Raw genomic sequence first — 26331 nt, 5'->3', positions numbered from 1 at the left:
TAAATTCATTCTTACAGGAAACAGCTCTGGGAGGGACATGGATGGCAGCTTGTCAAGATCCTGAGACATAAGATTTAAAAAAAAAAAAAAAAAAAACACACTACTGGATACTTGGTGGTGTTTTTATTAAATCTGCTAGTACAATATTACAATGAATACAGGTGTTTCCCATTGATATTTACAGAAGATGGAAAAGCAAACTGAAACATCAGCTGTCACTGATTATCTTTGATGACAGATCTTTAGCCCTAATGCCTCTAAGAGTTGCCTGTTAAGACTAAAAGTAAAAGAAAAGTTGCATTGTAAGCAAAAGAGGCATTTGCAGTTGGATTGCACATTAACCTAAAAGCATTAACCCACAGTTGATACAGTTTGGAGACTTTTTAATAACTACAAGTGGATCATTATGGATATAATCCCGTCCCTGGAGCACATTCAGTGTGTGATAACAGGAACACGGGTGAGTGCTAGAGTCTTCTGTGGTTTGGTACAAAAGTCTCTCCGCCGTTGGTGTGATACACGAGGAAGTTGATTGTTTTTTCTGTTATGGAAGAAGACATCAGGCACATGATTCATCTTTAACAATGTCTTGGCAGTAAAATGTGACGCAAACACATCACATGAATTGAAGAAATGCTTGCTTTCAAAATTTGCAGGGAGTTATTAAAAAAATTATTAATTCAGTCACAAACCTGTCATTGGCCTTTTCCGTTTCCACTGAAGCAGTCAGTGTTGTGTCATCTTCTCTGTTTCGTGTTGCATCCTGCGAGTTTTGTGCATCTGTGGCTGCAGGTGTATTAACTGTATCACTGCAAGGAAATGACAGAAAACTATTAACACTTGTGGTGGAAAGTAAAACATACAACACTGAGATACTTGTACTGAGTATTGAATATTTTAGGGTATTTCATACTTTACAAACAGAACTTGTTGTCTTTGTTGGACCAACTTCCTTTAGATTAAACTACCCAACAGTACATAAAGCAGATCAAATTAGCTCCACCTCGACCAACTACAAAATTGAAGTATTACTTGCATATTTATACGTAATTAATACTGATCCAATGATATAAAACTGACAGCGGCCATTCTGCCAAATGAGTACTTTTACTTTGGGTCCTTTATAAACATGTTGGTCCTAATACTTTGATACTTTTAATGGGGTAATTAACAGTGTGGTATACCACTACTTCTTCCACCAATGAGGAACACATTAGAAAAAGTTAACTTCACAAATTCTTTATGACTTAAATGTATTTTAGTTAAATAATTCACCATAGTAGTAGTACCTGAACTTGTAGTCTGAAGAGAGGCTTAGACCTAATCTGTAGTCTCCCCTGGTTCTGGAGATTTGCTTTTGAAGGTCCCTGACAGAGCAGCTGTGACCACTGAATATGTGGCCCACAAACAGCAGCTTCCCTCTGATGTACATCTATCACAAGAACACAGAGAATTTACTTTAGATATTTCAAAAAGGAGATGTACAATACAATGTGAGTAAGACTAGGATGTCTGTTTGATTTATGGACTAATGGAGAATTTTTCATTTTACAGCAAAAATCAGTGGAGCAGCTGTCGTGACTTTGGGCTAATAATTAGACGACCCTTTTGTAATTAAGAACCCCTCACTGCTTGCTAGCCTACAGTACTTTTATAATAAATGTCTGGTTTTCGGGGAAAAGACAACACCTTACCTTAGTCTTCCTCACCCTAACCCTTTCATGCTTTCACCTCCACTGCTTAAAGCAAGCACTGCTGCTGCCACCCAGTGGGAACCATGAAAACCTGCAGCGAGCAGAGCCTGCAGCCTTTAGTGGAGCCTGCAGTGGGTTTACTGACCAGGACCATTCCAGGAGCAGCGTTGTGCCGCTGCTGCAGCAGCATGTTCTCCCCTCCACAGCTGGGCTGCCCGGTTGACATCTCATACCTCACCATGCGAAATGAATCCATCTGGCACTAGATTTAAAAAAAAAAAAACACCAAAAAAAACCTGTTACTGAGTTTGCAGAAATACATTCTGTGCAATATCCTGCTGACAGTAGTTTGTCTTTCACTGACCCTTTGTTTTGTTGTCTGTACAAAGCTGTGTATATCTAAGTACACATTTAGCGTACTTGCTGATTATGTAATCTTGATGCTATTTTACCTACAGTGATACAACAAACAAATGATGCCGACACTTTCAATCAGGGACCGTAATGATGCCTGGCTGAGTATACATACAGTATATAACAGGTGATCAAAATAAAAATTGCTACATATTGTGTCTTTGTTACTTTGTCTACCCCGTGTGTAAGACAGCACTCACACCTGAGTACACGGCATGGTTCTGTGCTTGTTCCTCCTCCTGTAAAGCTGCTCCAGCACATCCTGCTCGGACACCGCATGTGTGTTGACGGGTCGGAGCGGCGGAGTCACGCACACCACCAGGATCTGCTGACTGTGTGAAGGCTGGCCCATAACGAAGGCATCGTACTCCAGGTCCGTGACCACTGGCATCAGTGTAGCGCTGCAGCAGCACCGCTTGCGCCCCCCCTCCCCCAGCAGAGCAGCTCTCAGCAGAGCAGGGCACACTGTGAGGGGGGTGGAGGGGGTGAACGACGGCGGGGCTGGACAGCGGGCGACAGCAGAGGGCTGCAAATCTGCACTGTTTGGAATAATCGCTGACCTGGCAGGGTGGGAGTGATAGTGAAGCTATCATCGTAAATATACTCTCGCTCCTATAAACTGCAGTAAATGTCGTTTTCTATGAAATAACATTTGAATCTGTTGCTGTGCCTGTCAGTAATACAACTGGGTCTTACTCAAGATTGATGTTGCCATAAATTTGAAGTGGTCCTATCCGTGTGACACGGGGCTCCTCCTTTGTTTGCTTTTTTGGTGTCCTGGCAACATAAAGGTAAAGACAGTGAATTGTTATATATTGCATAATGCAGTATACATCTGTGCAAAGTCTAGCAGAGCTCAAGCACTTGAAACTGATCAATAAACAATATGTTTCTTTCACTACTACAAAATCAAATCACTGGCTTCTGTTTAAGGATAGATAGGTAGGTAGGTAGGCTGGTAAAGTGGCACCTTGGCAGCTTGATGTAGAAGTCCAGAGGTTTTTCCGCTGGTGCTGACAGATGTCTGTGTAGCTCCCGTAACTCATTCCTGCCCTCCTCAGGCCGGACTGGTTTATCTTCGGCCCGCTCAGGTGGGTTCAGAGAGGGCAGAGCGGCCAACTGTACCTCTCTCCTCAGCCTGGTCCTCAGTGGGGCATCTGACATCCGCTCCATGTCAGGACACTTGATACCTGGAGGAGAGGAGGTCACTCAGAAATGCACACAGACACCGAGTGACACAAGTGACCGTGAACAAGATCCTGTTGGAACTATTCAATAATGTTGAGTTTGCAGGATGAGGTGATACTGTAACTTTTTGTTTCACTGAATCACTCTGAAACAACCTTACTGGGTCAGATTGGCTCAAAGTTACTTTTTTTTTTTTTTTTTGCAAGGCCTACTTTAATAACTCAAAATGTTCAGGACATGCCAGCTGGGAAGTGTGAACACACTATGCCCATTCCAGAAAAGCTGGAAGTCTCAGAAAGGCCGTGTGATCAGGTGCGTACCGATGGCCACGTGGTAATAATTCAGCCAGCTTTCCAGGGTGTTTCGGACTCTCTGCTGAAGCCTCCTCAGCTCCCTGCCAACGTGCCCTCTTCTTCTCCACTGTGCTGATGGCTTCTCCACCTCTCCGACCATCTGGAGGATGCACACAGACACCTTCCATACATCATTACTTGCATGGTAGATTATATGATATAGCTGTTTTATACAAAGGGACTCAGTGAAGGCATCTTCAAAGGTATTGTTGGAACAGATTTTTGGAGCCTGGTCTGTTCTTTTGATATTCGGGTGTTTGGAGTCCATAAATGTATTTCATGCCTTCATGTGGTGATAAAACGTCTCTTACGGGTGGTAGGAACAGGTTCTTCTTGCTCTCTAGTTTCACAGCAGGGGTTTTTGTTTTCCTCAGCAGCAGGAGGTCTTGAGCAAAATCAGAGGTAAACTTTCCTTCAGTCTGCAAACAGGTCTGTCAATTCAGAGTAGACGATATAGATTTTAATTGTTTATCATAAATCTAATACTTTCCCCCCCCTCAATATACTTGGTAATCTCACCGTTTCCTGTGATCGGTTAATGTTGGACAGAGCCAAAAGAGGAAGTTGAATGCTTTCATTGTTGCACCTGAAGCTGAGCATGGCAGACGTACCACTGAGCAGCCGTACAGAGATTACATCGGACAACTATAGGAGATAAAAACACATTTACAGGTTTCTATTAAATGGAGACAATAAATAATAATTAGTATAGTAAGCACTCATAAATTGTGATGAATTCATCCATGGTTATCTAATCTGCGCACTATACCCTTCTATAAAAGCTGTCTTAGTTCTGTCAGAGGCCGTTAGTGTTTGTTCATCAGTAGGTCATGAGTCATACCTCACATGCCCTGCTTTGTTTCCCCTAAATGTGACACTTCCCATATGCACATCTCACAATCATCGCACATGTTGTGCGCATGCAGGTTGTCTCCAGATTCTTAACCCCTTTGACTACCCTTGTCACTGAATATAATCTGGTGATTACCTCCGGCCTGGTCTCTATATGCAACATGTTGCTGACTCTGTCCGTATATTGCACAAAGAACATGGACATCATTATTTTATAAAAGCAAATACGTCATTGATAGAAAAGGTTGTGGTGGTGTCACTATAACTGTGGCTTCACCTGTATAACAATCTTCTCCCTCAGTGTGCGGTGTGTCTGCCAGCTCCATTCCTTAGTGATGTTCCCATGATGGTCACACAGGAATCCACCGGCCTGGTCCCACACTGCTGTAATGGCAGAGCTGGAGCAACATTTTACACATCATTCAAGCTGTCATCAGGGTTCCAATTACAGCGGGGATTGAGGGGGTCTGAACCCCCTAACTAAGACTTGAATCTCGAAACAATTACATATCCTCCCTACCTGTAATCGTAGTGAAATATTACAATATAGTTCCCTTTTTAATGCCTAGAAGAATCTTGTTATACAATTTCAGACACTCCTAAAGTGGACCATACCATTAAAGTAAAATTGACCTCCACGGGGGCAAACCTGAGTGGCTTTGGCATACTGCTGTGTGTTAAACATGTTCGTACATATCAACACTGATCTCACCTAAGAGGATGTGTCACGGCCCCGTGCCCAGACGCCGTGACAGTCGCCAGAATAACGGGACACTCGCTGTCACTGAACACGTTGGTATAGAAGCCTCCACAGGGCAGACCTGAGTGACTCTGGCAGACTGCGATACAACCAGACGGATAGCTGAGAGTACAGAGTCAAAGGTCAAAAGGTTTTAGCTGCAGTGACACATATGTTGTACACATCTGGGACAGCTGCTAGAATTAAAATATGTATGAATAAACAGGATGCGAGTAGGATACTATATGAACGAGGAGCCGTCTTCCATCCTGTAGTGTAGTTTCTGCCATTCTGGATCCTGCTGCTTCACTTCTGGTATCCGGGGCATCCCATCGACTAAAGTGGCAGGTTGGGCCGTCGATCTCCTGTCCTTCAGTTTGGCCTTTGCATCACCATAGTGACGGAGTATTAGGGGCTTGCTCAGGTCCTGTACAGCTGTTTGTAGTTTTCTATGTGGAGATGAAGTAAACTTTTAATGCGTAAATAACTGATCTCTCATTTAGTATTCATGAGGGGTTACACTGCAAAATGAAGCATCTACAAGTTTCAATATCAGATGACCAAATGTAAAATTCAGTAGAGATATGTTTATTGTCATATATGCTAATAAACATACTCCAAAACTGAGAGATTAATTTAAATTACTCATTAAAAATTAAAAAAGACATAGAGTCTACAAAGCTAGTAGCTAGAACTATTCTTTAAACTAAATGCTAACATCAGCATGCCATATTCGCACAATGACAGTGCTAACATGCTGATATTTAGCCAAAGTTATTACAATTCAACTTGAGTGGGAACACAAATGTGTGTTCCATATTTCATGGCGATCCACCCAGTGGTTGTTAAGACATTTCATTCAAAACCACAAATCAGAGGATCACAATGGGCACCCTGGCTATCTGCATCAAATTCTATGCTGATCCATCCAATTATAATTGCCATATTTCAGTCTGCGATATTGTCATCCCAAGAAAAATCTGATTAGCCTATTGCATAAGACATTTTGTAATGTAACCCCTCATTTGACAAACATTTCCCATAGGCCAAATGCAGCAACACACTTAGGACTTCTTGACGCGTGGAGTCGCTCCACCACCCACTGACACAAACTGATCTGAGGCTCATCACAGGAGGGCTGCGTTGGCTGGGTGATCCAACCTGGACACAAATCACATCCAGGTGAGGCAGCAGGGCCACACAGTCAACCACAGACACAGTGGCCACCAATGCTTCAGCTCCATGTCTTACCTGGATTACTGCAGCTGTTGGATGAAATGGAGAAACTGACGGTGGTGGAGTTGTGAGCTGTCGGGGAGTGAGAATGTGAAACTCGGTCAATGTGTCATCTGAAGTCTTAAATTCACCTTTTTATGGAATCTGTATAGACAATACTGGCCATATCATACGGTTGCATCAGGGAACTTAATAATGTAACTCAATAGCTCTGTAACTGATTAACAGACAGCAGTACATCTGTGCCCAGCTACCAGCTACATTGTCCTGTCTGGTAAACTAATCCTCTCACTTCCACAAGCTTGCAACTAAAGCTGTCCTCAAGTTCAGTCTTAAAAAGGTCATGAGAAATTACTTAATGGTTTTTCGCTTTTATCACTCTCATTGTTATTGTCCCTTATACATTAACTATGGCACATAGTAAAAATATCGTTCTCTGTCCTCTCTCATTCTCAAGTTTACATAATTTGTATGCAGCATTTTCTAACAATGCATATTTTATAAAGGGTTTGAGCTGCAACTAAATGCTTAATTGTTAATAAATAATGTACTTGTACTTTTTAAGCCAGTTGTAAAACACATTGTTGTACTTATATTTGGCTAATAATGCATTCACATTTACGACCTGGTGGTTTATTATAGTAGAGGAACCCATTATTATTGACTTATCTTGATCAGAAGACCTGTACCAGTAACTAACAAAATGTTCCATCTTGTTTTTTGTCTTTTCCTTGTGGAAGCGGGCTACCAAAAAAAAGTGATACAGAGATTCATTCACCTCTATTAGAAGTGTGTTTTCGCTTTTTCATGCTTGTGTCTGAGCTGACTTGTGGTTTTCTCACGGTGGAACCAGCATTTCCCACAACACATGAGTTCCTCTCTCCTGCCTCCCTTTTGTCTATGGCGGACACCTGACGGGATGAACCTTCATCCATCTTCACGGAACATGTGTCGGTCTGCTCCGGACTCTTCGAGTGCATCGACCCCGCAGTCAGATCTCTCCAGGAGTAATTCAGAATATTTACAATCCCGTGAGGAATACGTCCCTCCTCGGTCCACTTGTGTTGTGAAAGTAGTCGAGCCACTTCCTTCAGTAACTGAGGGGCCGCTCGCTTGTATGCACCAATTGGATTGTGGTCCATTGTGTCGCGTGCAGCATCGACAGATGAGGTATCAGGTTTAACATCTCCACGTGTTTCACCTGACAGCTCATCAAGTTTACCCCCAGCGTCGTCATTCTCTCGATAACTATGAAGGGAAAAACATGATAAAATGCTTTGGTCGCACGAGGAAAATGTAAAAAGTAAAGTGATTAGTAGCGATAAAGGGATTGAATTACCTTTGTGTTGTGTCTCGTGACTGCGCTCCTTCATTTGCCAAATTAAAATGCAAAATTTTGCTTCGTGCCCCTTTAATTCGATTTCGTTTCGTTGGCTGCGGAGAGATCAGTTACAGCATTGATATCTTGTTGTTTCTTTTAAACTAAAGTCAGTAAAATGAATCATTAGCCCACCTGGTCAAAGAAATACAAAGGGCCAGTTCTGAATTCCTTCAGCGCGACAGAAGAGGTCATTATTTCCTTTTAAAAAAAACTTGAATTTTCTCTCGCCACAAGCAGAACAAAACACGCTGTAAAACGTGACGTCCTTGCAACAAAATATCAACAAACCCGAACTGTACTGCTTTAAAATCCACCTTTCACTTCTGTGAACGAGCCTCTGTTCACTCAGTGTACTGGGCTCGTTTCTTGGATACGCTCGTGTCCCAAAACTCGCGATACGCACCAGTAGTGATCGACTCCGGGCATCAAACTGGCGATACGGACAATTAAAAGATTACTCAAAATAACGGATACGGTGTTCTCCAATGTGGGCACACGGGAGAAGTGACACACAAGTCTTACTGAGGAGCCGCACTCACATTTGTAACCTGAAACTCAGACAAAGTGATGATTCTAGCATGCAGTGCAGCTTTTTTTTTTTTTTTTTTTTACATCAGGACATGATGCTCACATAACTAAGCATTTCAGCCTCCACAGAACATACTGCTTTTTTCTGTTTCATGTGTTTGTGCCAAAGTGTAATTTCCCCTTAAGGAGAAAATCTGATGATAAATGAAAGTTTCGCTCCTCAGGACGGTGCAGGATCGGCTTCCTCGAGGCTACTCGGGTCAAGTTGTTGCTCTCTAATAGCTCATTATTGGCTCAGATTCCTCCAGCACACGTTTCTGCTTTGACCACTGGAGGCTCCCAGCAGTTTATGCGTCACTTCATCTCTTAGTCGCTGATCATGGCGGAGCTACAGCGCGATGTGGAGCCTCAACTTCTCAATGGGAATGACTTGAACGAGGAGAGAGAAGACCCGGACGCCCCAGAGTCAGTAAAGAAAAAGAGAAGAAAGAAGAAGAGGAGTAAGACCACCGCACCAGGTAAGAGGCATCACCAGAACATCGGTTGGGAAAATAAATAGCGCAAAAATTGTCTCCTCTATAGTGCCACTCGATATAGAGCACGAGCATCAGATATGCGGGACAGGAGACTTTCCAACCTGTCAGATGGCATTCCTGTCCAGCTGTCCCAACTCTGAGCGGTTGGAGCTGAGCTCATTTAGAAACGGGACAATCTCTGTAAATATGAATTTATTATCAAAACTGATTGAAAGCTGTCATTTGAAGATATGGGTGGAATACAATTTAATTTTACTCCAGATTAAATATGTTTCATTAATCCCACTAAAATGCATGACATTATGTAAGAGAAGTATCCACAGTTTTAGTGCAATAAGATGACAACCACTGTATTATTTAAAAATAAATAAAAACACAGAGCCATCAGCTGCCTCATAATATGGAGGGAAACAAATCCTGGAAAGTCTGACTTTTTGAACCTGCCATAAGTAAAGTGTTGTCCACACAGCTTGGTTGAAGGGCTAAATGTCATTATGCTGCAAGGTACATGTGTCCTTGAGGATATTGACTCCCAAGGCATAGAATGAAATTATGCACAGACATTGCCAAGTTGAGATCGTAGTGGATGCACTTTCTTGAAATGACTGAACCACAAATAATTTACTCACTCTATATGTGTGTGTCTGTCTGTCTGTCTGTGTGTGTGTGTGTGTCTGTGTGTGTGTGTGTGTGTGTGTGTGTGTGTGTGTGTGTGTGTGTGTGTATGTGTGTGTGTGTGTGTGTCCATGCATGTATGCCATTGGTGCACACGTGCATGTTCACCTGCACATGCATGCACAAGTGTGTGACTTTGCAGCAGGGGCAAATGAAGCTGAGGGGGATGGAGAAGCCGGAGGTGTTGGTGATGTGACAAAACAGTTGGAGCAGCAAACACTAGAGGACAAAGAGAGGGAGGAGGATGGAGAAGAAGGTAACTCCTCACCACCACCACCACCACCACCACCATCATCCTCATCATCTGCAGTGGTGACTGTGTTGAGCTTTTAAGCTCATGAAAGTGCACGGTGAAATTCAGCCAGTCATATCTGCAATGTGATATTTGATTTTCAGAAGCACACTGGGAATTGTGCCCAAGCTCCTGTCGATATTTCTCACTTTACAAACTGCATTGAAACTAATGATGCTTTCAACAGATGGGGATGAAGGAGAGAACTCAGCTGGAAAAAAGAAGAAGAAGAAGAAAAAGAAGAAAGGATGTAAGCCGTTTTTCTCAGTGCAGCAAATTTATTTACAGTTTGCTCCAGATTACAAATTCACATTTACTCAATTTAGAATTTGAATTTAAACTGCAATTCACATCCAGTAACAGACTATTTATTGTTCCACATAAATACACACATCGGATTTTAGTGATAGACTGATGGCACTCTAAGTGCTTTTCAGTGTTAGAATTGACTGCATCAGATTAACTTTGAATCGCAGATAAATACAACAGGTGCACAAGAGCAGGTTGACTTTTGTTAATTAGAGTCAAGACAGTTATATAATGTAGGACTGACACAGGAGGTGTAGGACAAAATGCTACAGGACCGTACAAGTCAGACAGGCAGGTTAACATTTATGACATCATACTCAGTGCGTCCTACATATTGTTATAACCCACTATATAGAAGTGCTTTTTTTATTGCCTCTGATTTTTCTTGCAATATAATTCAACGGGCTTCTGTTACTCATGGGGATGTCTTGATTAATTAGATCTGTAAGTCAGGAACTGTACTGTATTCTCTAGCTATAGGTTGAAATGCTAATGTCATGGACAAGGGGAGAATAACTTGTGTTTTCTTTTCTCTCTCCGGCTGCTTTCATCTGTTCCTCCTTCTCACTATCTGGGCCACAGTGAAGGGACAGACTGACCCTCCCTCAATCCCTATTTGTGAGCTCTATCCCAGCGGAGACTTTCCAAAGGGAGAGGAGTGTGAATATCCACCATCGAAAGACGGGTGTGTGACCTCCACATCGTCCCTCACACTCAGCAGTAGTCGTCCACTGTGTTACATGCCTAGTTTTTTTTTAGGTCTCTCTGCTTTGCACTTGGACAACATGATGAGGTGCAATGTTTAGTGTGTGGTTTAATTTCCCGTTCAGAGGCAAATTGATTGTGTCAGATTTGACAACGCGACATTCACCTGTGCAGGGTTCTCACAAGTGTGTCATATCCTCGTTACAAGTATTGGTATAATGAGAAAATAATGACTTCCTCCTCTCCGCGGTGTGCCTGTCTACCTCCCACCAGGCGCAGTGCAGCGTGGCGGACCACCAGTGAAGAGAAGCGGGCGCTGGACATGGCCAACGAGGAGATGTGGAGTGATTTCAGGGAAGCGGCCGAGGCCCATCGGCAGGTCCGCTCGTACGTCAGGAGCTGGATCAAACCAGGGATGACCATGATTGACATCTGGTGAGACATACGCTGGGATGTTGTCCTTGAGTCCCCTTTAATGGACTTAAATCTCTGCTGCTCATACCTGCCTTGGATCATTTGTGACTGACATTGATTTGCTTTCAGCACCTCTTTGTCCTAACCTGTAATATACTGTTTTAAAATCATCAAAGAAAGCAGAACTGCTTTTGTGGTTTCAATCTCTTCTGGATGCATTATCTGCCCTGACAACAGTCTCATTGTTCCTGTCACCCATTGTCCCTTTGTGCTGCTTTCTGTTTCTTGCAGTGAGAAGCTGGAGGACTGCTCCAGGAGGCTCATCAAAGAAAACGGGCTAAAGGCAGGCCTGGCCTTCCCCACCGGCTGCTCCATCAACCACTGTGCTGCCCACTACACCCCAAACGCAGGAGACCCCACGGTGCTGCGCTACGACGACGTCTGCAAAATTGACTTTGGAACACACATCAACGGTAAGAGCTCGCTAATAACTTTTTAAGTGCTTTTTGAGGTCTGCTGTGCCAATTCACACTTGGCATTTATTATGACATGGTAAAATGATGATTAGATTATAATTCTTACTGCCTGGAATAAACTGTTCTCGCAAGTTAATTAACTTACACATTTCTTTTTAGATAATTAAATTCTGAATATTCCTGCAAAATGACAACCACATAGAAACTGTTGTGAGTAACCAAACCTTTTGGCCTTTTAGGTCGAATAATAGACTGTGCCTTCACCGTCACTTTCAATCCAAAGTATGACAGGCTGCTGGAGGCTGTAAGAGATGCAACTAACACCGGCATTAAGGTAAGACAGATCTTCCTCTGCATGGTGCTTGTTTGTACTGCTGGTTACACAAAAAATCCTGACTACTGACCAAGGAATGATAATGATCATATTCAGATCACAGTTACATTAATATTTATGTCTAGAATGCAAAGTATTGCAATTACAGAACTTTACAGAGGGGGACATACAAATGATATGTACAAAACGAGGAAGTAATGGTAAGATAAGAACAATTTTAAAATATTGAAGTCTCACAACAACAAACAACGACCAGATAGGTGAAATGCAAAAAGTGGATTTAATATGCTGCAAAAGTGCACAAATACTCAATGGCATGAACAACAAAAAATATATAATTCATGCTCTAACAATGAGTGACTCCTTCAGTATAAGTATGTTCCCTTTAAAAAAAAAAAAAATACGTGTACACATTTTGAGCATGCACCGTGTATAAACAGTAACTACAAAGTGTATCGAGAATCACGTGATCAGGAGATAAGAAAGTTGCAATAAATGATGAAATACAAAAATTGCACTCGTTAAGGTTTTGTTCTTCTTACTACCTGGTTCAGATTTTAAGGACTGATTCATTAAAGTGGTCAGTGTACAGATTCACATTCAAGGAACTAATATTTAGATACACGTATAACAGAGACTAACATAGTAGCTACTTTTCAAGTAGTTATATGATGCATGTTTACACCTCTCTGCCTTAGTTTGCAGGAATTGATGTGCGCCTGTGCGATGTTGGTGAAACCATTCAGGAAGTCATGGAGTCTTATGAAGTGGAGATAGATGGGAAAACATATCAAGGTAATAGGAGGTCATTTATCGTCTCTTTTCTTTCATGCACAGGTTCAGTGCTGCTTCCTATTAATTCAACCTCTGTGCGGTGTTCTCTTTATAGTGAAGCCAATCAGGAATCTCAATGGCCACTCTATTGGACAATACAGGATACACTCAGGGAAGACAGTCCCTATTGTTAAAGGCGGAGAAGCCACAAGGATGGAGGTTTGTACAGCAGCGATTATAGCTTATTCAAAATGTTATTTAATCTTAGCCAAACGTGGATGTGACGACGTTCTTGAGCACAAAACAACACTGCAGCCTCTTTTTTACTGAAATTATGTTTTTCAATTCAATTCAATTAAATTTATTTTTGTATAGCCCAAAATCACAAATTACAAATTTGCCTCAGAGGGCTTTACAATCTGTACACTATGACATCCTCTGTCCCGGAACCCTCACATAGGAACAGGAAAAACTCCCCCAAAAAACCCTTTAACGGGGAGAAAAGAGGAAGAAACCTTAGGGAGAGCAACAGAGGGATGCCTCTCCCACGATGGACAGAAGTGCAAGAGATGCCTTGTGTGTCTTGTGTTGTCGTCTGAGATTAAACCTGTATTAGCTGCTTGACCTTGCAATTAAATAAATCTTTTTTTAATTCATAAATGTAATTGGAAGAACATGTGGCTGGTTAGGGTTACGATGGGGAGTGGAGAAGTGTTCCCATTCACTGCTCTAACAGCTTTTTAGTCACCCTCATCAGCACTTTAATTACACCTTTAATGGAATTACCAGCTGCATCGAGTAGCAACACTTGTTAAAGCTCCTTTCATCGTAAGAGTACTGATTTGTGCGCATCCAGGGCTCATTAACAGGCTGGCCCTTCACCAAGGATAAACATGTCTTTGCACTATCTTACGTTTGCCGAGTACTACGCTGAGATCCACGCCTGCCCCACACCTGCACAGCTGCAGCACACGACTGTATTTGGACAGAACTGAGCATTTTAATTGGCAAGTAGCTGAGTCAAGCATTTTACCTGATGGTTTCAGGAGGGTTGGGGGGGGAGGGGGGTGATGGGAAGGGGGGCTGCTGCTGAGGTGGCAGATTTGTGTGTTGTATTTTTAGCTGAAGTCTGTTGGTGTAACAGGACCATTAGCCTCTTTGTGATCAGAGAATGGCAGCTGGGCGTGCCACAGGGCTGCTAGCACTTTGACTGATTATCGGTGCAGTGAGAGAGGGTGTCGCAGTGTTATCAGCTAATACCACAGGGACTCTAACAACAGCCAAGCGCTGATAGAGACACAAAACGCCAATGAAACCCAGCCAATCAAGTCACACGAGGCGCTGCTCTGCAAAGGACACTACTGTCCTTAATAGACCACAGATGAATATGTCAGCTGCTGGCATCCTGAGGTTTTTTATTCAATTTACTCTCAGTCACCCCAGAGTGTTTTTGTCCTTTCAGTAACATCACACCCACTCAGCCCTCCATAATGGTGCATAGACTTTCATAGTTATTCTACATTTTACATCAGCAACCAAATTAAGTTTTTTGTCCCTCTGTTTTTGTTGCCTGTCAGGAAGGTGAAGCTTACGCCATTGAGACATTTGGCAGCACAGGAAGAGGCGCAGTCCACGACGACATGGAGTGCTCACATTACATGAAAAACTTCAATGTTGGACATGTGCCAATAAGGTTGGCGCTGCTGTTTTCATCTCATCCCTGTATTCAAATAGAAAATATTGATTCGGGAAAATGAATTGTAGGTTGATTTGCTCCTCATATTTTGTCTGCCAATCCATCATTTTAACAAGAGATTGTGAATAGAGCATCATATCTGAATGATTGTTTACATCTATAGTCAATCTCTGGTTTGTCTCACTGTGTTCTCTGTGTCGTTGCCGTTCTGCAGACTTCCAAGGGCTAAACATCTGCTGAATGTGATCAATGAGAACTTTGGCACTCTGGCATTCTGCCGCCGCTGGCTGGACCGCCTGGGTGAGAGCAAGTACCTGATGGCGTTGAAGAATCTGTGTGACCTTGGCATCATAGACCCGTACCCACCTCTCTGCGACATCAAGGGCAGCTACACCGCCCAGTACGAGCACACCATCCTACTCAGGCCCACCTACAAGGAGGTAGTGAGCCGGGGAGACGACTACTAATCATGCGCCAAAACTCAAGGCGAGCCAGGAGGAGCATGACGGCTCAAAGACAACAAACCTCTGCAGACTGATAGCAATTATGCAATATTTCTCTGACCTAAATTTCCACTGCTTGAGTACCACTACGTAATTATTCTAGCAAAGGCAAAAGACTTGTGTCATGGCAGTAGCTTACTAGTATTTATTTTCCAAGGGATCGAGCCAATAGACAAAGGGCATATCTGTAACAAAGGTAGTGTTGCCATTTTAGTCACATTTTCATGTGCTGCTTTCAGGAAATAGGTAAAACAAATATATGCAAAAGAAACATGCAAAAAAGGATTTGGCGCCTAAAAATGCTTAGCTTCATGCTTCACACCTTGTGAGGAAACTGAAATGAAATATTTATATTTCTATAGTTCTTTGCTCTATTTTAATTTGAGGCAGTTTTGTAAGAAATAAATTGTTATAAATCTTGCATCAATTACTGTACATATTGTGCATACGAGCTCCCAATACTTAATTACATTGCAAATATCTGTCTGATGATATAAAGGTGTATTTCTTTCCTTTTACCAAAGGAGGGCGGTACTTAAACATGGGTCAAACATCCTGCACTAGTGAAGATATTACAGTAAGACACATCAGGCTATTCATAGTCTTGTACTTTAGCATAATGTCACCATGGAAAGAAACAGACTTTTCCCTGAAGCATTGAGAATGAGCACACCAATTTGTCGTTTTTGCAGTTTAGATTTAAAAAACAACAACATGTAGGACACAGAAATAGCAATACAACTATCACATTGATGGCAGAGTACATTCATGCACTCTAAATCACAACTTTGTCCGTTACAAGAAAATCTCCAGCCCATTTGTCTTATTTTGGTAAAGTCAATGGGACAAGGACATGAGCGTTGATGTCACGTTGTAGGAATGCACCCTGTCTTCTCACAGAGTTTGTCCTTCTCCTTGGAGACAGCGGACCAGACCTATTCTTAACTGGGCCCGGCTTCAAAATGGGACTGTGGACTCTGGATCTGATACACTGTGATGTCAATGGCTTATAATACATGTTTATTTTGGGCCGGCAGGATTCACAGGCCAAAAAGAGGAGCATACGTGAAGAGAGTGTGTGCTCTTTCTCACACACACACACACACACACACACACACACACACACACACACACACACACACACACACACACACACACACGCACACGCACACGCACGCACACGCACGCACACGCACATGCACACACACACAATCTGGGTCCCACAGGCTCGGGTTTGGAGAAGCCTCCGCCTCCACACAAGGAAGCAGGTTCGAACGAGGACAGCAGAAAATCCTCACAGAATCTGAATTGAGCAACCTGACAATGACCCACTCATGTAGCTGAACCATCTGTGACAGCAAACTCAATCCCAAGTGTTTGAGCCGGTTGCGTGTACACCAGGCCTGAGATGGTGGAGCAGAGTATGTCTTGCTCTCGTCAGACAGCAGGCTGGCGAGTTTGCCGGCGCTGAGCAGAGCTGTTCAGATTAAGTCGTTTGATTCCTGTAATGTTTTTGTCATCCTCTCCCCTCATCCAGGAGTTGCTTGTTCTGACCTGTACAGACCCCGACTCCCTGCCAAGGGCATCAAGCAAATGCACACATCCACGCTCACACACATTCGGATGTTGACTTCATTCATGAAGTATCGCCAATATCTGTGAGACGACAAGGATAATTTACTCTGAACCTTTTCAAGTAAACGGCTCTCAATGAAATTGATGCAGTAGGACGGGACTGGCTCATCAAGGAAGTGTAATTGAGTTTTTAACATGCTTTGCTTATTGTTTATAAATAACCTGGAAAATATACAGTTCAGGAATGAAATTCCACCATCAGCTTTGTCTTTGTTCAGATTAAAAGTCTTGATTTGTTCTTTTTTACTCTTAAGTGACTGTAGTCTGGTGAAGTATGTGCTTATTTCTACCTCAGGCTAACAACCACAGCACTGTGGCATTGTAGCGGTTTCCTGAGGATGTGCACTCCTCTTAAGACACAAAAGAAACAGTAAAATCCCTGTAGTGGGCATTATATTTAGCTTTCATTTTAGCGTCAAAGCAATGCCTAATTTGAACAGTCCCTCTGTTCATTCTGCACACTCCGGTATGTCACAGATCATCCTCCACCTCTCCATCCCTCTGTAGTTCTTGCCAATGCCCTACAGGCGGCCACAGTCTTTCCTGAGGATGTGGAGAATTTTACGTCCCAGGGTTGAAGTCCACGATTTAATCAGGCTCTTGGTGTTGATCATCAGTCGGCCGGTCTTCCAGTCTTCATGACCAGCCACAACATATTCAGATCCTGGAGAAGAGAGAGAGAACAGAGCATAAATGCTACTGAATCTCAAGTCTGCTGAGGATGCCACTAAAAATCACCTTATGTAAAAAAGAGCGCACATCATTATGCAACTGTAATCAATCACTCAAATACTGTGCTGCTATGGCCGGCTTGAAGGAATGTTGCCAGAAATGATTATTGTAAAAGTGTTAGATGTGAGACAGTCTCATAACAAAGAGATGGCTCTAATCTTTAAGCTGTAAATGTCTAATCTAAATGAGTGATGCTAGGATGTTGGCACCCACTCTAAGCCTGCATGAGCAGTGACAAAGATCCTCTATTCAGCACAAAGATGGCAGATTGTTCACTCAAAGTTTTCCGCTGGAAGTGGCTGCAGCTGACCTGGGTTGAGGATGGGACAGGTACAGCCATGAGTGGTCCAGGACTCTGGGTAAAGGGTAACGCTTCCCCTGTGGACCTTCATCTGGGGGTTCTGGTACAAGACTTTCTTGACTTTGACCTCCACCTCTGCATGGGAGCCTTTATCGTGAGCTGACATTACCTTCACCACCAGCACTGCCAAGGCAACACAAACAGTTGTTTAACATATAAGCAGTCTACCAACTACAAAATACAATTTCCACTTCTCAAACTTTTACAGATCTACATCAGTTTATTAGTCATGAAGAGAATTGCAGTTGTGTAAAGTCTTTTTTGGTCCTGAAGGAGCTTTTCAAGTCTAGGAAAATAATGTGTTGACGTCAGGATTTTTTTTCTTGGCTTGGGTTTTGGAGACTGCACATTTATTAAAAGACAACCTGCATTACATACTGGGGGTATTGCATTTGAAAGATGCGAGTCTAATTAAAAGATGTTATTGAGTTGCAACATGGGAATTGTAGGATCTGCCATTTACAGATCCAGGTGCACTAAAAGTCAGATATCTTGGCCTCTGCTGCATCAATTTTGACTTTGAGGTGCAATACAACATTTCTTTAAAAAGGTAAACCTGTGTGGAGTTTCTGTTTTTGTGAGTGGGTCCCTGCTTTGTTTGTCCTGGTGCGTGTGCCAACGACTTCTCACTGATCTACAAGTGGCATTTATGTGCCAAGAACCACAGCAATGCAGCAAAGGCAAGGGAAGGAGGAGACTTCCAACAAGTGAACATGGATGTGAACTATGCAAATTTCAATTGGCTTTGCAAATGTTTTATGTGGAAGAAAAAGCATTCAACACATTTGATAGTTCTCAATGATACACGTAATGTATTTTGGTGAGTAACAACAAATGTAAACAGAAAACTTTATGGAATCACTAAACAAGATATCAAGTGGAACAACCAACATTTTGAGTTTTATCATAGAGATTGTCATGACACACAATACTGAATTTATTCCCTCTGCCAAATAGCACTTACCATAGTCATACTCCGCAGCACAGAAGAGTTTAGGGCTGCCAAGTGTAACTTCTACACACTCACATTTCTCTGGAAAACATTAAACATGATGAATAAGATTCAGACAAATCACTTCTTCATGATGTATAGATTCAAACATCAAAACAGCTGCATTTAATCTGTGTGGGCTGATGAGTGTGCAGTGTATTTGGTGTGATATGACCTGTGACTCACCAGAGTGGTGCAGTGCAGAGAAAAGCTCCTCTAGCCTAAAGAGTGCCGTCTCACTACTATTGCTGCTGTGTCCCATGTGGCCGGTGGCTGTATAGAAGACCTCCACATCTGAGCTGTGCCGCAGAGGTAAAACCAGTCAGAGGCAGGGCTCTACTTACTGTTAATCATCCAGAATGCACTCCACCTCTACGCCATGCATCACTCAATCCAAGTACAAATACATATGGCTATTGTATTAAATCTTGGCTCTCACCCAGAAATACAGTCACCGGTGTAAGGGTCACAGTCCCCTGTGCAGTCACATGGACGGCAGCCGTATTCATGAAGCCCCCAGTATCCCAGCATGCAGCTGTCACAGTGGGGGCCTCCGACACCGGGCTTACAAGTGCACTCCCCACTGCTAGGGTTACAGAGAGTGCTACCTCCAGAGAGGACGGAGCCTACAGGGTGGCAGGAACAGGCTGCAGAGGAGAAGGGTGACAGAGCAATAGGGCTGCATGTTAACATCTCTGTTTGTAGGTCAAAATATGTGTCTGCTTTTCTGGCAGAGACCTATAAGCACTCAGCATACATTATGAGCCTGCATGTATGCGAAGGACAAACACTTGTAGAAGCCCAAATAAACACATTCAGAGTGTACACAGTTAACTCCCACAATATGAAATGTTTACTGTATTTTATCATCCTCCTGTAACAAGCAACAAGCTCGGAGTATGTACGCAACATGCTCTAAGCAGCTGCAGCAAAAACAAACAGTAAATCACTCCCTCTCTACGCTGTCAGACCTGCCGCCTGATGGTCCCTCGTGATGACAGATTGATTTTTGTTACAGACTTGCTTCATCTGTTTCCAAAAACGGCATGTTTGGTCTTAAAAAATGCTTCAGCATGCCTGGCGGGGCGAAAGGGCAAGAATGGGAAAAATGTGCTCGCATGGTCCATGGGAAATTCCTCCATTGTTTGCAATTACGGTCACATTCCAAAACAGTGCGGTCGCCGTCATTCCTGCTAAGGAGCGGACTAGAGTCATCTTACTATCTCATCACTGGGGAGGCAATGACTCAGAAAGGTGCTGAGGGAAAATAAGAGATCAATCTGCTTTAGTCTGGCGGGTCAAAAGAAAAATGTAATCTCCATTACTGCCCTCAAAATATCAAAGACTCCCACTCTTAATTGGAATTCTCTGCTGGCATTCATCCATACAGAGTTATGGTTTAAGGGGGAAAAAAAGAGCTACACTCTTTACCTTTGCAGGAGTCAGGGGCGGTTTTTGGTCGGCTGGGGTCTCTGAAGAAGCCCCTCTCACAGCTCTGGCAGTGACGGCCCTCTGTGTTGTGGTGGCAGTCGTCACACACGCCGCCACTCCGCCGTCCTGTCGCTAGCCACAATCCACGACTGAAGTGACAGCTCTTGGCGTGACCATTACACTTGCACTCTAGGTTTAGATGGACATGCACAATCAAACACAATGAGACGTTTTGCTCTTTGCTCGGATGAACTCTCAAAGCCCCGGAGATAGCAGTGATAACTCTTACAGTACAGCTGACATGAAAAAAAAAAAGGAACTGCTCTGTTATTCATCTTGCATGAGCGTCTAAAAGGTCACATGTGATTTATGAGACTAAATTCATTTTCAAGATACGTCTACATGCTGTGTGTCCTACTCTGCATTTGACTCCCTTGCCCCATCACTCACTCTGGCACTCGTGTGGCGTCCCTATGATGCCGTTGGCAGCCAGCCAGGGTTGGTCATTGTAGAGAGGGGCACAGCGCTCGCAGTGCTCACCGGCTGTGTTGTGTCTGCAAACACACTTGCCGTGGACCTGCCAGGCAAAGAAAGGTATTTAGCTCATTGTATCTGCATGCATCTTTCAGTGACTGTACTTGTCTTCAAGTGGCTCAGGAACAATGCTTAGAGAAAGGTGAGCAAGCAGTACTGCAACACATTGTGGTGTGCTACCACCCTTTTGGATTAATGTGTATTTGAGGAGTTTTCATCGTGTTCTCCTTAAACTGTTAATTGCTTTAAAATGTTCATCAGCCCGTTGATGTAATGTGGTCTTGGAAAACATTTTAAAACATTTTGGCCTGACGATGATCCGACTTAGATCGAAACTTTAACCTTTTAAATAAATGTGTGGTCTGTGGTCAATGTGCAGGTGCTACTGTTCATTGAGCCTGATTTCCAGCAGCATTGCACCTACATGTGATGTGTCTAATACTTCTTAAGCATTATGTGTGTAATACTTCTTAAGCATTGCAACATACCAACATCTACATGCACAATCACAACAGTTATACACTGTGCCCGTGTAGCATGTCTACACCTTTTTAGACCATGTTGGAATCAAACAAGCTCTTCTGGTCTCCATTTACAGTAAAGAGAATAACACAACAGAGACTATGGGTTGTTAAAGCATTAGGCTGAATACCATAATTAAGGTTTCCACACACTTAAATTCCTGTAATGGTAGGTAAAGCTGTGGCTCTTCACTGCAGCCTTCAGCTTCAGTGTCACATACCAGCGTACAGCTGAGTAACAAAGGAGTGGTGGGAACAAAACCCTGATCCCTCTACTCCCAATCTCATCACATAAACAAATAGCAATGGAGATGGAAAAAAAAAACATCGGCAGACTTCAGCATGACACAACATCTCTGTAAGTTTTCACAACAGAAGAGCAAGAGCTTTTCCTAAGTGGAGTATTGTTCACCTACAAGCTGTAAGCTCACAAAATCCAGCTCAAAATCTCTCACCATGTTGTTGGTCTTCTGTTGGCTGGGTCGGTAGCCCCCGGCTGGTACACAGTGGTCAGCGTGTCCATTGCAAAGGCAACTGCCTTTGACAATAAAATCATAGATGGCATAGTGGTCTGTGGGGAGGACAGCAGCACCAGGATGTTTGGCCTGACAGGGACACTGCTGGCGCTGCAGCAGACGGACTCTGAGGTTGGTGATCATGAGCTGGTCCTGGGCGGCTGGTCCATACGGATCCACCGAGTTCCAGGGCGACAAAGCTCGATAGATCACCTGAAAAATTGAAGTAGAGAAGAAAATGTCTTATTGTCTTGTTATTCCGCTCATAAAAGCCTCTTTAACAGACGCTGACAGACCATGACGTAAACATAAATTATGTCAGTCTCTCTTTTTTCTTGGTCTGCCAAACGAAAAACAGGCATCAATGTGGTTCGCCTTTCATGCTCCCGAAACAGCTGCTGTTCTAGGAAAATCAGACTAGCTTCAATTTTCAATCAAAGTCTCATAGTCAGTAAAAGGTGAAACTACGATTTATTTGATTAACAATCCATTCTTAATACATCCTGCATTCTCTGTTTGTTCTGTACACAAGAGAGACATAATGCTGTATCAAAAAGAATATACTGTATTTTATATAATGATATCATATGGTGAGTGATACCTATGACAAGTTTTACTGTATAGTGTATGAACATTGCAGTTGACAAATCGCAAGCTAGTTCTGATTTGCGATCTCATTACAGCGCCGAGACTTTAAACTAAGTATATGATGCCGGTAGTGTTACTTTATTGCTGAAACTCTACATTTTGGGTCTTTTGCATGCTGAGTAACAGATTAATTATAAAGGGTGACATGCTTCTACAAGAGAGCTGACATACTGTAGCAAGACACATACTTGCTCCAAATACGCTGCAATTATGAGATCAGTCAAAGCCATATATTCATTCAGACGTTCCTCCCAATGTGGTCCGAGGCTCCAGTGAGAGTCTCTCTTGTACACCATCCGTGTGAATGGACAGCCTGCTCATGAATTAATCATAGCCGGTTATCTGGCTCTGGCCTCCCTGTGATAATGCAGCAGCTCCAAAAAAAAAAATGCTTTGAGGGAATATCGGAGGTAAAAGTACACATTGATATTCTATCCGTGCATGTCAAAGCAGTTTGCAGCTTAGAAGGCTGGCCTAACAAAAAAGGTCTCCCTCAGCCCATCAGAGGAGGTCAGTTTACAAAGCAGCTGTTTGTTCAGTGGGCTGTGTGATATCAGCTTATAGTGCGTCCCGGTGCCAATAAACGACTTTACTGTGAAGTGCTGGCAGTGTGTTTTGATGTGGTCACTCTCAGATCTGAGAAATTAAATCACAATCCAGTATTTAAACCTTTGAACGCCAGCAACCTCAAAGACTACTGATCATTGGCTCTTGACCCAGTTTCTATATTATTGTCCAGAAAACTTCCTATGAAATCATTTTCAATTAAATTTATCTGTATCACCCAATATCACAAATTTGCCTCAAAGGGCTTTACATTCTTTACAGCTTACAACATCCTCTGTCCTTTGGCCTTCGCATCGGAAAAGTTTAAACCCACCCCCAAAAAAACCTTTAATGGGAAAAAAAGGGAAGAAACTTCAGGGAGAGCAACAGACGAGGGATCCCTCTCCCAGCATGGCCAGAAGTGAAATAGGTGTCATGTGTATAGAATGAACAACATAATAGAATTAAAACATAGTCAATCCATATGAGATTTGAGAGTTATAATAGTAGCACCAATAACAGCAGAAAAATGACACTATGATCATAATGTGTTATCGGTTTTTCAAATTCTGTTGTTTAATAAATCAAGGATTCATCAAATTTAAATTAAAACCAATCAAAATGATTATCAGCTGTAAGGGTTGTGGTTTTATAGATGTGAAGAGCTTTGTCATGTATTGCATAAAAGAACATCACTTTGATCATTTATTTTGAGATGTATATAAAGACCCTTTAACCCTTGTCTGTGTATGTGTACTCCACCCCCAAAAATGATTTGCCAGTGATACAACTTTGCATTTGACATGTTCATCTGAAAATGAAAATGTGTCATGTTTCATTAAAACACTGATTACTTTGGGGGTTGAATTAACAGTGTTGTTGTACAATGATACACTCGAGGTGGATCATCAGGGGGTATACGCTGTCAAAAGTAAAACATGTTATTAGTTGATAGCTTTCTTCTGTTTGTTATTTACCTGCAGAAGTAGTAACCTATGTATTTTGATGTGGCCTCCAAAGAAACCCCTCTCACGTCACACTGTCAAAATCAGGACACTTGGACTCACCTCTCCTCTGGTGCAAGGGGAAGCTCCTGAATACTTGGAGGTGCACGTTGCTCCACTCTCCCCGACTGGCGACCCCTCTGCCAGGCCAAACGCCTCCTCACAGTCTCCGGCAAAATGCCTGAGGGCTTTCCATGTGTGCCCGTGGTCTTGGGAGCGCTCCAGCACCATGGCAGCCGGACGGGGTGAGCGAAACACCAGGATGAGATGGGTGAGGAGGAACTCCGTCTCCAGGTCGAGCTGGAGCGTTTCCTCCTTCACCCCCTCTGCGGACTGCCACCAAGTGTTCGGGTAGCGGAAAGAGGAGTCGCTCATGGCAGAGGGAGGGTGCGCCTGGACGGGGATAGCAGAGTCACACTTGCTGCATTTTGCTGCCGAGCAGGAGTCCCTGCCACGGGGCGAAGCCGTCTCTGTGAAGACACAGTAGGGCTCCGAGGAGTTGGAGCCGCAGACCGATTGGGTGCTCAGCATTCTGCCCTGGGCCAAGTTGCCCATGCGGGGGTTGCAGGCTCGGCCGGAACAGCGGCTCTCCACAACCGGACCTTTGGATTTAGACGTTTCTGGTAAGAAAAAGGTGCGTTAATTTGAGTGTAAAGTGAGTGAAAGCGCTTTAGTTATACACCAGGAAAGGCAGTCCATTACTACAAAAGGTGGTGAGTTCGGTACCCGCTCCCCCAACTATTTCTTAAAAGGTGTGCACTAGGCACGTGGATGCAACGTTTTCCAGAATCGTTCGTATATGCGTGTATTCATTCAGAGCTTATTGAAGTGCGCGCGTAAAAGTCTCAGACACATGTTCAAACTCACCGGCTGGCAGAGGAGATGATGCGCACACCGGGATAATGACAAGTAAAGTCCACAGTCTCATCCTGAAGGAGTTGTTATCTTCGACATAAAGTCACCTGTCGTATAGAAAAGTTGGAGCGCGCCCTCAACAGCTTGATCTAAGGATATCCAGTCGTTAATAATCCAACGTGTTACGATACAAAATAATTACTTGAAAATAATACTAATGCTTTTGAAAGCCCAGAGACTCGAACGTGATCTTAATCCTGTCTGGCATGGTGTAGAAATGCCGCGTTAGACTTAGATCGTATTGTCTGAGCTCTCATCATCCTAAATTATTCCAGCCCACGCGCTTCTGGGTTCAATCTGCTGTTTGTTCATTGACATTTGGGAATATGAAGAGGTTAGTACCGCCCTCTTCTTCTTGTCTTCTCCCAGTCCCCGCCCACGCTGGTTCCGAAAATCAAGACGTATCAAAAAGGAGCAATCTCAAAACCCTGGAAGACTTGTTCACTGTGTTTTAAAGGGGATGTTGTGATTATGATAAAGATTATGACTGGGACTCTTTGTCACCATCTACTTTAGGACGATTTTTTATCAGCTTTAAACAAAAAGTTGCATCTTTATTTTTTGGAGAAGCATTCACTTTTTTTCCCTCTGCATTCCTCAAAAAGCATCCATAATAAAAAGCAGTTGGCTGTCATCAGATTTAGAGCACAAAAGCACTTGTCAAAAACAATAAATGAGACATTTAGATTGCCTCCACAAACCTCCCCCAGGCACTCGAGCTCTGACCGTCAAACATGTCATTGTGTTGCATTCCTGCTACATCTCACCACTTATTTCTAACTGCCACTCACTAACCACGCTTTACCTGCCTCGTCGTCAGACAGAGAACAGCCCTTGGCCTTGAGGGGTCACACAACCCTTGACCCCAATAATCATCCCGTTGCGTGCCATTTTTTCAAAAACTTTTAACAGTGATGTCACCTCACTGAGTCCAAAGACTGGTTAATATGATACTACAGGTAGCTTTGCCACTTGATGCCCTGTAAAAGGTTAACATGTGGCGCAGACAGGACTGATGAAGATGAAAAGGGAACAGTGTCATTGAGAATCTGCATCATAGCTGTGAATACACGAGGTCAGGAGTAATCTGTTCTCACTGTGAATGTGGTCTGTCGTGTGAATCATCCTCTCATTGAGTGTATATGTTAAAGCAGAAGAATGGGGGTCATGAGCATTTCTCAGTCTCTTCCCTAAGGCATCCCAGATCAGGACATTCCTTGAATACTGCTACTCTCGTCACAGTGACGGGTCTCCTCTGTTTAAAGGGGACAGGGTTCATGCATGCGTGTTTTTAGATTTGCACGGGTTATTTCGGTTGTCTCCCGATTATCCTCCGGGGCCAGGGGTGATGCTCCTTGAGCTGTTCTCTTTGTACATCACTTGCGTGCTTTTCGATCCT

The 26331-nt window shown here is 43.2% G+C and overlaps 3 protein-coding genes across 3 annotated transcripts; 1 reads left to right on the top strand and 2 right to left on the bottom strand.

Moving 5' to 3' along the window:
• Positions 1–104: 104 nt before the first annotated feature.
• On the bottom strand, positions 105–7492 carry LOC137881412 (uncharacterized protein C3orf20-like). The gene is made up of 16 exons (XM_068723347.1): positions 7255–7492; positions 6492–6548; positions 6305–6401; positions 5483–5689; positions 5214–5363; positions 4779–4899; positions 4169–4294; positions 3961–4080; positions 3617–3749; positions 3079–3298; positions 2805–2885; positions 2311–2668; positions 1840–1956; positions 1290–1432; positions 693–809; positions 105–541 (listed from the first exon to the last, which is right to left on the bottom strand). Exons 1-16 carry the CDS (start codon positions 7454–7456, stop codon positions 436–438), a joined length of 2355 nt encoding a protein of 784 aa, XP_068579448.1. The 5' UTR covers positions 7457–7492; the 3' UTR covers positions 105–435.
• LOC137881414 (methionine aminopeptidase 2-like) lies at positions 7412–15641 on the top strand. The gene is made up of 12 exons (XM_068723349.1): positions 7412–7483; positions 8756–8903; positions 9724–9852; positions 10076–10138; positions 10780–10882; positions 11176–11337; positions 11608–11789; positions 12032–12126; positions 12825–12921; positions 13016–13119; positions 14478–14593; positions 14811–15641. The coding sequence occupies exons 2-12, from the start codon at positions 8765–8767 to the stop codon at positions 15061–15063; spliced, it is 1443 nt and encodes a 480-aa protein (XP_068579450.1). The 5' UTR covers positions 7412–7483; positions 8756–8764; the 3' UTR covers positions 15064–15641.
• Positions 15642–15775: 134 nt separating this feature from the next.
• LOC137881413 (netrin-4-like) lies at positions 15776–25211 on the bottom strand. The gene is made up of 10 exons (XM_068723348.1): positions 24885–25211; positions 24081–24637; positions 21760–22032; positions 20700–20826; positions 20250–20438; positions 19258–19465; positions 19005–19117; positions 18792–18860; positions 17777–17950; positions 15776–17398 (listed from the first exon to the last, which is right to left on the bottom strand). The coding sequence occupies exons 1-10, from the start codon at positions 24943–24945 to the stop codon at positions 17256–17258; spliced, it is 1914 nt and encodes a 637-aa protein (XP_068579449.1). The 5' UTR covers positions 24946–25211; the 3' UTR covers positions 15776–17255.
• Between the last annotated feature and the right edge of the window lie 1120 nt (positions 25212–26331).

This window comes from Cebidichthys violaceus, unplaced genomic scaffold (assembly GCF_023349555.1).
Source record: "Cebidichthys violaceus isolate CVI_PGR_0920_01 unplaced genomic scaffold, fCebVio1.0.p SCAF_3, whole genome shotgun sequence".
In the NCBI taxonomy this organism is placed as follows: domain Eukaryota; kingdom Metazoa; phylum Chordata; class Actinopteri; order Perciformes; family Stichaeidae; genus Cebidichthys; species Cebidichthys violaceus.
The sequence above is the reverse complement of the archived record's forward strand: the minus strand, read 5'-3'. Positions and strand labels throughout refer to the sequence as shown.

What these genes read in the sequence shown, in the direction of transcription:
- LOC137881413 (XM_068723348.1), bottom strand. Translation starts at nt 24,945, where the DNA reads ATGAGACTGTGGACTTTACTTGTCATTATCCCGGTGTGCGCATCATCT. An exon ending in ATCATCTCCTCTGCCAGCCG is followed by an intron (nt 24,638 to 24,884) that starts GTGAGTTTGAAC and finishes TTTTCTTACCAG; the next exon opens with AAACGTCTAAATCCAAAGGT. An exon ending in CTGTCCCATCCTCAACCCAG is followed by an intron (nt 17,399 to 17,776) that starts GTCAGCTGCAGC and finishes TCTCTTCTCCAG; the next exon opens with GATCTGAATATGTTGTGGCT.
- LOC137881412 (XM_068723347.1), bottom strand. Translation starts at nt 7,456, where the DNA reads ATGCACTCGAAGAGTCCGGAGCAGACCGACACATGTTCCGTGAAGATG. An exon ending in GACGGCTCCTCGTTCATATA is followed by an intron (nt 5,364 to 5,482) that starts GTATCCTACTCG and finishes CTGTACTCTCAG; the next exon opens with CTATCCGTCTGGTTGTATCG. An exon ending in CTGCTCCTGGAATGGTCCTG is followed by an intron (nt 1,433 to 1,839) that starts GTCAGTAAACCC and finishes TTCTTGTGATAG; the next exon opens with ATGTACATCAGAGGGAAGCT.
- LOC137881414 (XM_068723349.1), top strand. Translation starts at nt 8,765, where the DNA reads ATGGCGGAGCTACAGCGCGATGTGGAGCCTCAACTTCTCAATGGGAAT. An exon ending in CTTTGGAACACACATCAACG is followed by an intron (nt 11,790 to 12,031) that starts GTAAGAGCTCGC and finishes TTGGCCTTTTAG; the next exon opens with GTCGAATAATAGACTGTGCC. An exon ending in GAGAAGCCACAAGGATGGAG is followed by an intron (nt 13,120 to 14,477) that starts GTTTGTACAGCA and finishes GTTGCCTGTCAG; the next exon opens with GAAGGTGAAGCTTACGCCAT.